Here is a 12,786-nt window from a genome sequence, read left to right on the forward strand (position 1 = left end):
AGCTCACATCAGTATGAGTATCATCATATAGAATGATATACAATTTGTTTTAAAGTACTGTACAGTATTATTCTTTTGACTTCACAACAGCCCTTGATTTTTCATTGTTGAGAAATAACTTTACAAAAATCAAGATATGATAAAAAAAATCTTGGTTTTTAATCTTTATTTAAAAAAAAAATGTATTTGCGTTTATTTGAAACGGAAATGAAACCTGTTGGTCAATACAGTAATTGCAATTGCCGTAACCATGGCAACAGAAATATGCTGTGGTGGTTTAACAAGGACAAAATGTACTGTAATGACAAATTACTTATAAATGTCACATAATATAGTGACAAATTAATGCAATTGTCTCATTAAAAAGCTTTCATCTGCTACATATCAGTTTTCTTATAATTTGTTTGTCAGTGAAAATCCTTTTTTCTAAAGCTCTGTCTACACTATAAAACTTAATTTGAATGACAAGAAATTTGATGTACCCATGGACATGATAATGTCATATCACTACTATATTTGGGCATATCCCTACCATTATATGGGCACATCACACTTTTTTGTCGAACTAGTTTGATAGTGTAGACAAAGCGTTAGGGTACGTTTCTGCTGCATTGGAGTCCACAGTGGAATACTAAATATTATAATATTAATAATCTGTCACAGATATCTAGTTCATAATTTTATTTTTTAACAGGCAGGGGAGCGCTCACCCCTAGTGCTCTCTTAATTCTTATGCAGGTGCATGAATAGAAACGCGACTAACCATAACTGATTAATCATAAATAAATCTCTAAATTATGAATAAAAAAATCCCCTTTTAATGTGTTGTTGAATCTTGCACAATACTACAAAAATATGTGTTATTTACACAAAAGGGTGCTATAAAGGAGTTCAAATGAAAGGTTCACCTTTACATTTTCCTTTTTTCGTATGCTTTTATGCATTGTAAACCCTTTATTTGTTTACTTTGCTATTTTAAACAGCGATCACGTCTGGCATATTTCCTCCAATTTGGAGTTGATTTTTTTATAACATGTTTTATGTTTAATTTTATTCTGTTCCTCACATACTGTACCCTCTACAGCTATGATCTAAACTTAAGGGCCCGGGAGCTTATGGGGGCCCTTGAGCAGAGCCCAGAGGAAGAAACCAGTCGAAAAAGGCTAAAAACGTCAAATACCTCTAGTGTTGGGAGGGCCACTTATGGTCCCTAAACCAGGGGCATCACCCCTCTGCGTTATTTCACTGCAATGTTTTATAGATCTATTTACTAGAATTATTGACAGAAAGTATATAATTCTAAAAATTCTAGCTGTAACAATGCCTACCTCAACTCTACTTCCTGTAAAATCAGACATAAAGCACAAACTTTAATGGTCTGCGAAATATTGTGGTATTAAAAAAATAAATGGTTTTATATTTTTTTACAGTACAATGTGGTTTTTCTGAACTTAAAACTTAAATGGTCTACAGAATTTGTTTTTATGATTGGACCAATGACATGGTTTTATTCTTCCTGCAGGACAATGTGGTTTTATAATTGTTGGTTTCTTTTGTTTTTTCTTGTCATAGGGAAAGTAAGCCTATCGACATTACAAGGTCCGACTCTAAGTTAAAACGCAAAGCTGTGATTAAGAGGCGTAATACCGAGGTATGTGCATAAATTATATATTTGTCTTGTTTTGTGTTAATTAATTGTTTATTAATTATTGCATTACTAATTCTTCAAAACTTAAATATCTTTTTGTCAGCATGACTGTGTGTCCTACATTGTATTTTTGGACCTGAATGTTAGCTAAATATCACTACTACTATAAAAAACATCTTTATTTGGAATTCTGTTTGTATTGTGTGCGTGTTTGAACTTATTTAAAATATGGATCCATGTTTTTAATATTAATATTCATTTCAAACAGTCTATTGTTTGTAAATATAAAGTAACATTCCGTCACTACAACAAATATTTATTAAACAAATTAACTTGCGATGTATATGTAAATAATAAATATGTAAAAATAAATAAATACATTAATTGCACATCTTAATGGAAATTATATAATGATAAAATGTTGATTTTCGTTAATATGAATTTATTTCAATTTCTTTCAGTTCTATTATTGCATTTAATATAAAAATTGATAAATATTTATATAATTTATAGATATGTTACAATATAAATATTCATTCATCATCATCAATATTAATATATGCAAATTAACTATTTATTATTTAGATGTACTAGATTATAAATATGCAACAATTACTATTATTAGTTAAATATAAGTTACATTTATTTTATATTATATACCCAAATTAACTATTATAAATTATAATTATAATGTAGATTATAAATATGTAAATTGATATCATTAAAAGTATATATACATATTTATATAACTATCCAATCTGCAGACAGTACTGTTTCGATCTTATTAGATCTCGTCAGTGCAGCTCAGGTTTCGAAATGAAATGTACCGCAGAACTGGCACAATATATAATAACTATGTATATATTGAGCTGCATTGTTATTAGCAAAATGATTAAACTTTATTATTTACATGTCATTTTATTTTGCATTTTATATATTACAGAAATAATTAAACATGAATATTTTATTGCAAAGGATAGATAAATCCTTGATAATCCGTATCCATTTGCATGCATTTTAGTATAGTGATGTACTTAATCTCGTCTTAATCCATTGCGATGTTCATAATCTCACATAATCCTTTGCTTTTGTTCATTATACTTTATTTGCATCTTATTCTTTAGTAGACTTATCTTCTCAGAATTCATTGCAATATTTTGCGAGATTTGTTCTCGTCTCGCAGTTTTCGTGCACATTATAAACATGTGACTACGTTGTTCTTTGTTTTAGTCAAATAATAGATGTACTAACTTTGGTTTAAAGCTTGGTTTAAAGCTTGGTTCCCACTAGGACGCAACGCAAGGTACTTTGTACCATCATCCAAACTACCACCTGTGATTGGTCAACTCTCTTGTGTTGTGTCAATGTTGTTGCGTTGCGCCCAAGTGAGAACTAAGCGTAAGAATTAATGTTGTTGAAGTACCTTTCTGAGATTTAACTTTACAGTTATGATTTTAAATTGATTTCATTCTGAACCGAATCAAGTATAATTCCAGGCTCAATAGCTCCTTATATAATTTCAAACTCAAATGCTGTCCCTTGCTTAATTAAGGCTCACCAATCATGTGTGTTATATAGCTGGCCTATATCCCTGGGTCTCTTGGGCATTCAGACCTATACAGTTCTGTCAGCCAATGTCCTTTGTGAGCCTTTAGATATAAAAGTGTAGAGTTAATATAATTTCACCTACCTACCAACTCATCACTATGTTGACAATCTATTCATTACAAATACGAAAGATGGAAGGACTGTATGAGGAAATCAAAATCATATATCCTAGAAAATACTGATTAAAAATGTATTATTTTATGTTTGCTTTCATTTTTTCCACATGACGTTTTTTATCGTGAATCCTCTGATATCACGAATCTTCAATGAGATATTTCAAACATCACTCCAATATTTAAAGTGGTGATTTTACTTCAAATTCAATCTGCTACGGGCAAATTACAAATTATAACAAAAGATTATTGTCTTAAAATGCAATCAGCATAAGAATAATGATCATTGCATGTTGTAGTTATCTTGATAAATTACTCAATATATAATTCAAGGTGACTAAATTTCTTGTGTTTTATGTGGCAAGATGTGATTATATATAAAGCAATTGTAATCAGCTAAAATGATTTTGAGAAGGCATCTTGTTTATTGTTTTATAATCCCTAAACATGAAATAAGAGTATATTATGGAGGTGAGGGAGCCAACTACTAACATTGGGGTGCAAATTAACAAATTTTGAATCATAAGGACGTATACGTGGTGCAATCCAACACTTGTCGCATTGATTTCATTCTTTAGTCAAGACATTTTACTTACGTTTGGTGTAAGGTCAACCCACAATTTTGCGCTGATTACTAGCTGCAATGTGGGAGTATGTTTCCATACGTGTTTGATCCAAAAATTACCAGGCTAGGTTTCACAACATTAGGCGCTTTATAAATCCAGGATATCATCATCCTCATATATTAGCAGAGTTCTGTGTATGGTACAAACACTCAGCACTCAGATAAAACTTGGCCATCTTAACATTTTCATTGAGAAGACTGTTGACTGTGAATTCTTTATCACTGTACCTGACTCAGCGGGGACAAACACAATAATGAAAAGCTTAAAATCTTTATTTGGACCTAGAACCCTAGACCATTGAAAGACAACTTGCAACCATGAAATACTCTAAACTTAAGTTAATGTTATGCTTGGTTTGATTTCATCAGAATCTAGTGAAGACAGACTCTAAGAAAACTTCAATGTGAATTCTGTACATAATGCTTTATTTATTTTGTTGTTGTATGTTTATTGTTTGACTTTAAAGCGTGGTTGCCACTAGCGACGCAACACAAGGACGTAACGCAATGCAAGTGAATTGACCAATCACAAGCGATGGCTTATTCGCTTGTGATTGCTAACTGTCTATAACTTCGCTTGTCATTGGTTAAAACGCTTGCGTTGCGTTTACATCCTTGCGTTACGTTCTAGTGGGAACCAAGCTTAACCAAGAACTTAAATTTAGAGACAGTGTATTTAACATCAAATCATTACATATTATATTAAACGATTTGCAATGAATTCTGGGAATTTCTTATTATTGATTGTTTTATGATTTTGTTTTCCTTGTTAAATTTTCTCATTTTTCTTTTTTGCATGCCATATTTCTTGCATTTTGCTTTTAGGGAAAGAAGCCAATACTGATTCCAATACAACTAGACGACAAAGATCTGATAAAAAACAGGTTATCCCTGCCACTGGGACAGAGGACCCCAGTGGGTAGCCCAAAATCTGACAAGGTATCAATCACAAAAAGTGTATTACATTTCTGCATGTTACAGAATATGTCAATCTAGTTTAAGTCTATTGGTGCCAATCCTACATGGAAAAGCTGATAATATCATTTTCTCCTTGAGGAGCAAGATATAAATTCCTTCAACACCCCTTTCCATAAATGATTAGTACAGTCTGAATTGTAGCCTGCCTGTATTTTATTAGTGCAGTAGAAGCAGGACAAATTAAATCAAATATAAATCTTGGACTAATTCACTAATTAACAGGTGTTAAAAAAAACAACAAAAAAACAACCATTTAAAAAAAAATAAAAATGTGAGATGAATGTCTCTGAATTGTTTAACCTCAATTGAGTTTGTTTAGAATAAAAAATTAAAATATAATACCCTGTGTTTATTGACTATTAATGGTTTTTTTGCATTCATCTGAATGAAACCATGTCAAAACATGTTTTGTATTAATAAAACTCTCTGCTGGTAATTACAATAAATAATGTTTAACATGTGATTTACATGAAAACAAATAATGTATTAAATCACACACACATTTAAGAAATGTCAAACTACATTAACCCTCACTCCTATCCATGGTAGATCAGGCTCAGAATATAATGACATAAATTGGGAGTTGATTGGTTAACCTCAAACCATGTGATTGATTGATTGATTGATGATTGGCTTGCTAATTGAAGGATTATTTCAGCATGGTTTCAAATTATGAGTTCAAATTTGTTTCGCTAATTGAAGAATTGTTTTCTAGTATTTATTTGACTCCATGATTAGATCCTGATATGCTCATGTAATTTTAATCAACCTATTAACCTCAAGTATCTTGGACAGATTTAGTTTTTATTATTTTTGATAGGACAGACAGAATAATTTAGTGGCCTGGTTGATTGATCACATTCCAATCACCATGTGGCCATTTGTTTTGAACTCAATTTAATTAATTAGAACCAATATAAAAAAAAAAAAAATTTTTAAGGAAGGTTTAAAAACAAAACATAAAAAAACATAACATCTTTCAGCATGTGTCTGTATTTAAACAACAGTATAATAATAATCATTTAAAAAAAAAAGATTGTTATAAATATAAAATAATTTAAAATAATTTTGTCAAATGTATGGAATTTTATTATAAACTTCTAAATACATTTTTTTAAATATCTGAATGTCATACTATCTTATTCTGGATAAAAATAGCTATTACAAAATGGAAATTAATGACAATTTAAAAATAGAGGTTACCGTTTTAAAATGATTCATATATATATTTTTTCAAATATAATTAATTAATTTATAATAAAATAAATAAACAAAAGTAACTACATTTTTTTTAAATCTTCACAACAAAAATGCAAAATTCAAATAATTTTTTTTTTTAAATAATCATATTTTTCAATATATTTTTTAATCACTAAACAATTAATTTTCAAAGTCTGCAAACTATTATCATTTTTCTGCTTATGTTTAGCCAGGTACATAAATCTGCACCATTTTTTTTATCATTTTACTACTATGAAATTATACTTTCAAAATGCATAATTAAACATTAGACACATTTTGCTTAAAATTCATGAACAATTTATACACTTTTTTGAATAAATATATTCTTCATTAAAAAATTAATAAATTTGATTTTTTTCTTCTTAAAATGACATTTTACAACCTTTTTTTCTAGCGTATGAGAGAATTTTTCCATGTGGACCTTGAAATCTTAGGAGCTAAAGAAGTTGTGAAAGTCCAATCAATAAAAAACAAGTCTCTCAGGTTGGTTGTTTTTTCTTCTTATTTCACAAGCATAATTAGGCCTGTACACTGGTAAAACCTTTATTTACACTATCAAACTTTATGTGACAACAAAATCTGATTTGCCAATATATGAACATAATGATGTCCTATCACTACCATATTTAGGCATACCACTACCATATTTAGGCATACCACTACCATATTTAGGCATACCACTACCATATTTAGGCATACCACTACCATATTTAGGCACATCACACTTTTTGTCAAATTTGTCAAACTTGTTTGATAGTAATAGTATACACAGCTTAAAGATAGGTGGTGGAGGTTATGACATATTTTCTATTCCACCACCACCTTTTCTCCAATTTTCTGAAATAATAATCTTTATTTTGATAATGTTGTTCAGCTAAAATGGTATAGTAATTACAGTTTATTGACTGGTGATAAACAACTTTAGTTAAGGCACGTCACTTGGAAAAAACTTAGAAAAACACTAAAATCATTGTTAATGTTAATAGGTTAAATGCTTAAAAAGTGTTTTCAAATAATGTCTTCATTATTAAGTCAATCATTTGTCCGACATTCATTTCCTTTCTCCTTGGACCAACAGGGTATAATTTTTTTAGGTCTAAGAGGTTTTAAATCTAAGAGCTTAAGATTTGAGGTTAAGTACTGAAACTCTGCTTGTCCCTTCTTTATGTGGCGTCACAATGAAACCAAGCTATTATTCAAGGCCTAGACAATTATGTTTTATCGTCAGATATAGATATTCAAAAGAAAAATCTATTGATTAAGAGTACATTCAAACGTACAGTTGGTTGTGTATCGTAGCGCGAGGTCACATTATAATTAGTTTCGTAACAGAAAAATGTTCTTTAGATTTGATTTTATAACGCTTTCATTAAAAACTAAAGTGTTGATGATCGAGGAAACAATCTGGCATGTTGGAATAAATTTGTTTGTGACTTGCTGGTCAAAATCATTGATGTATGACTTTAATATTGTGACTATTGAAACCTATGAAAGTGTCATAGCAGGTGGATTGCATATTTTCCTTGTTTAAATTTAGTATGAAAGCTCCTGTACTGTAGGTCTGGACAGGCCTTTAATTCAAGTATGTTCTAACCCTGAGTCTTTAAAAAGTCTGTGTCATGAGAAAAAAAAAGCTCATGGCATCTGGCAGGATTTGAACCCAAGACCCGGGGAAGCTAAAACTCAACTCATAAATATAAATTATGCTCACAGCTAATATTTTTTTGATATACAGTATTTATCTGTAGACTAGATATCCAATCTTACAGTACAATTAATATTAAATCAATATTTATAATTAAAATTCGGTTAAAGTTAAAACTGAATCATTCATTTTAAAAATTAATACTTTCTAAATTGAATTTAAAGTAAGAAGTTATTTGTTCATTCATGAAAAATTGATTTCATATTAATAATGTCATAATATCTGTGGTTGCATGTATATTTTTATTTAAAAGAAACTTTTTTATAATTCAATGAGAATTTAAAAGCTGTTTCATTGTTAAAATAGAAGAAATTGCCATATCCGCTTTTGTACAAAGCATGCATTTGGAGATTATCGCTGGATTTACATAAACATATTTTATTCGTTGATTTGATAAATGAGACGCGATCGTGAAGGTCATCATTCACCGATTGTAAAGTTTATTTACAAATGTCATTGTTTCGTGGAAAAGTTTCATTACATTTACATAATTATTATAAATCCAAAGGCAAAATACTAAATAAAAATGACATTTTGTGAGCATCAGTGTCTGGATCTCAATGGAGAAAAAAAAGCGAAAGCTAAATCAAAACAATTTATATATATTAATTTTAAGGTAGATTATTTCTTGTGTCTTTAATTTATCTTGACGAGAATATCAAATCTCGTTGTACAATGGGCGCATTGTGAAAACGAAAAGTTGTATTAAAGGAAAAACGAATATACTAGGAAAGAATTGCACTTTTACTATTTGTTTACACATAGACCCAAGACTGTCTATAAATAGCAACCAGATCTGTAATTAAGTAATTTTATAAATTTAAATTCCTATTTTGGACGATACATTAACCCTGATAAAATAACTATAGTAAGGATAGGCAAACTGCCTTAAAATGTGGCATATGTTTCGAGAAACTATTCTCATCATCAGAAGAACAGAAAACAACGCCTAGAGTACTTATATACCAATAGGACAGGTTGTATGTAAATAAGAGAGTAATTAGCATGATAAAACAACAAGGAACATAGGCAACAAACAATCATATGGCAAGCGTGACGCCTAAGTTATAGATTTGTTTGTTCAAGAAAGGTTTACTCCACGTGATGTGGAGGGCTTCCTTGACCTTAAGTTTGAAAGCGGAATCTGCAGAATCCAGAACGGTGAAGCAATCCGCATTAGCGAGGGCCTTACAACATTGCCCATGTTGTTGTGAATAGCCAAGATCTTCTGTTTGTTAGCTGCGCATCTTGGTAGAAACATGCCCTACAAAAATCCAAGAAAATTGTGGAATCGTATCAAACAGTTAGTAAAGCGTTGTTTTGAATTGAAGTCGTGAAGAATGAAGCGTACTCATTAAGATGATTTAGTGTCATGTTCAAACAGAATACATACTTTAGATGATTAAAGACAGTGCTAAATGTCATTTTTCACCCAGTTACGCGTCGGTCATGGAATGATTTTCGCATCCAGAATGTGCGTATTTATGCTTCATTATTCCACTTCGAGGGTTTTTAATCACTGTTCCATAGGTGTTTAATGGCATGCCTATGACTATAACATGTTGCTAATCACATCTTTTTCTAAATTGTAAATTACTGACTTTACAGTGCCCTCGAGCATCATGGGCAATTGGATTTGTCACTGAAAGTCTTCCGAAATAACCTTTGACCTCATACAAGAAAATCTTATTTAACTTGTTTCTTTCAGTAAACAAAATTCTTTATTTCAACATTCAAGATATTGCACAGACAAAAAATGAAAATATGATGTGCCTATAGTATATGAACATGATGATGTCATATCACTACCATATTTGGGAATATCACATTTGTTTTGTCAAAATAGTTTGATAGTGTAGAAAGAGCTAAAAATCCATCATATAGTACTAGCAACCATACGAAAAATGCTTAAGTATTCCATGTTTGCCATGGATGTACAGTATAGTTATTTATATACTTAGGCTGCCGAGCGAGTAAGAGTTCCAATACAGGACGTGTTATTATATCTTGAAACAGCTACAATAGAGTAGATGGTTGTTTCCACAAGATTTTGTGTTTTGTCCAATAACATTATTCATTTTTATATAGTTTTTTGTTTTTTTTGCCAATTGCCGTTTTAATCAAAGTGAATCTTTTTTTTACGACGTGATACTTTTTTTTCTCACTTTTTTTAGGGAAGCCATTCAACCGTTGTGTGAGACCCGTAAAATCAACACTAACAATATACAAGTGTTTCTGGAGTCTTCATCCTCACCTCTACCATTGCAAATTCCCTGCTATCCTCTTGGAGGTCAAAAAATTTACATTCGCTGTAAGTTACTAAACAAAACAGCAAGACCAAAGATCACCGTATACGTTAGATTAACTACGTCTGAACGTACCATTATGGACAGATCCAGGTGGGATCTAGGACGCACCATTTTTCTCCATTTGACTACCGTATCTAAAAATGTATTGTCCCCCAAAATCACGGAAAATAAAAATCTATAAAATCAGAATTTAATAGGCCATTTTGCAGTTTTATTCAAGTTATTCACTTCAATAGAAAAATAAATGCTTAAATTATTTTTGTTGATTATGCCATTTTAATATTTCCCATAAAAAAATTGGCTGTCAGCCAATGATTTTTTGGTTGAATTTAGTTTATGTCTTTTTTTAAGTGAAAACAATAGTTTGAGGTTTTTTCTGCAGAAGTGATTAACATTATTTAAACTACAAAATAGCCTATTCAAAATCAGATTTATTAATCTTTAATTATTATTCATTTTTTTCATTATTTTACTGAAGTTTACAAAACATTCGTATTATTAATAGAAAAAAAACTTGCATTCATAATTTTTCATGTCACAATAATAACAAATGTTGCTTTTAAGAAATTACCGCAAATACATTTTTATGGACATAGAGATTTATAAAAATAAGAATTGTACATTGTAAAAACTGTACAATTTATATTTATGGTGTATTAAGTATCAATAATAAAACAGTAGTTAATATTTGAAAAATGTATATTTTTATACTTGTTCTCAGCTAAAAGGAAAGATTCCGCAATAGGTGACGGACGACGAACAGTCGGGCCACGAGCTCTACGCACCATGAAGGCCTGGGATGATAAGGACGTAAGTACAACCATTACTTTTTCTTTTATTGTAAATATTTAAAATCAAGTTTAAATTGTTTTTTTTCACAGATTATTATTATATTTAACAACTTTTACTTGCATTTCAGAATTTTCAATTATTATCAGTTTTTACTCCATGCTATTATTGTATTTATTTTAATAATTATTATTATTATTTTCGACAGATATAAGTACTGTATATAGCTAGCAAAAATACAATATAAAGTTATTTGTAAAGTTTTATCACCACAAATAAAATAATTATTGCTTTATATCCCGTAATTTAAATAAGCAGTTAAAGATGTATTGTCCCCCTGAAAATATAATTCTTACAACATTTTTTGTTGAATATTCCATTTTAGTGTAACATAATAGTTATCCACTTCGAACAAAAATTGTATTTACCTGGAAAAATGTAATTTAAAGCAAAAAATGGTCAAATTGGCTGCCTGCCAATGGATTTTTGGTTGAAATTAACCATTTATTTTGTTTTATAAGTGAAAACATGATTTGTTTTCATTTGTTTTTCTATGGAAGTGATTAACTTTATTAAAACTACAAAATAACTTATTGAAAGTCTGATTTAATTAATCTTCATTTTTCATGTTTTTGGGGGACAATACATCTTTAAGCTTCAAACTATGTGCTTTATTAATAATTCTAATAGTTAGGCTTACTATTTTTTAATCAAGTATTTCGCTATTTCCAAGTTTGATTTCGGTAGAATTACGTAAATATTGGTTTTTTTTTATTTGACTTATATTTAGAATTATGTACAGTAAAGTAAACAATAGTTAAATAATAATAAATGTAAGTAGCTGTTATATTGGCACAGTAAAAAATATAGTGTTTAGGTATGATATCAATACAAATAATTTATATTTAAGTTTTACTTTTACACATAAGGTTATTTATTATTTTTTATTATTATTTTTTACAATTATATTACATTAAGTATTAAGACAAACAGTTAAAATTGATGAATTGTTGTTGTTGTTGTTGGCTAAATTTTTTTATAAAAATACAAATTAATACTAACAACTCCACACCAAATCACACATTTCGGTATAACACTATTCAAAGCACCTCCAAAATGCAGAAGAATAATCCCAATATTGATTTATAGATATATTCAGTTTATTTGATATCTAAGTTAATTTGTGAACATTTTGAAAATGAAGCATAAATGTACTAATTAGAATTAATATATTTTATTAGATTTTTAAATTTGTTCTAATATATTTTTTGGTTTTAAATTTGAGATTTGAGACACTGGCAAAAGCAATGTGAATGATTTCAAATAATGTACATTTTAAAATCAGTTTCATTTTGAATGAAAAATAAACAACAAAACAATGGATGTTGAGAGATTCTACTACAGTACCAATAAAAGGATGTAAGAAAGTATCATAATAAAATCTTTTTATTAATTTCAAGAATTGAAATGAATAATTATTATTATACTTTATACAGTCTTAAACAATATGAATATAATCTGCCATTTATTCTTTGCTTTATGTATTTTATTAGACAAACATACATTTTTATGTCAAACTTTAATTTCAAAATGTATTTGGAATCTTTTGAGGTAAACAAAACATCAGATTACATCTCCAATAACATTAAAAGAGAAATCCTATTTGCACATAGACTCAAATCATTACAAAAATCTCATTTATTGTTATTTTTAGATCCTCTAACAAATTACATGTTCCCTGCAACAGATAAATTTTCTTGTGATTAGAT

General features: G+C 29.3%; 1 protein-coding gene across 14 annotated transcripts in view; it reads left to right on the forward strand.

Annotated features, from left to right (window-relative positions):
• Nucleotides 1–12,786, forward strand: part of LOC140045162 (pleckstrin homology domain-containing family G member 6-like) — a 103,071-nt gene that overhangs the window by 67,189 nt on the left and 23,096 nt on the right. For 11 of the 14 annotated variants that reach the window (XM_072089951.1, XM_072089952.1, XM_072089940.1 and 8 more), the window contains 5 exons: nucleotides 1,573–1,651; nucleotides 4,820–4,933; nucleotides 6,609–6,697; nucleotides 10,094–10,230; nucleotides 10,950–11,038. In XM_072089951.1, coding sequence (XP_071946052.1) covers nucleotides 1,573–1,651; nucleotides 4,820–4,933; nucleotides 6,609–6,697; nucleotides 10,094–10,230; nucleotides 10,950–11,038 — 508 coding nt within the window. The remainder of the gene's footprint in view (nucleotides 1–1,572; nucleotides 1,652–4,819; nucleotides 4,934–6,608; nucleotides 6,698–10,093; nucleotides 10,231–10,949; nucleotides 11,039–12,786) is intronic. The other 3 variants (XM_072089945.1, XM_072089946.1, XM_072089955.1) reach the window with 1 other exon arrangement.

Source organism: Antedon mediterranea, chromosome 3 (assembly GCF_964355755.1).
Source record: "Antedon mediterranea chromosome 3, ecAntMedi1.1, whole genome shotgun sequence".
Lineage (NCBI taxonomy): Eukaryota > Metazoa > Echinodermata > Crinoidea > Comatulida > Antedonidae > Antedon > Antedon mediterranea.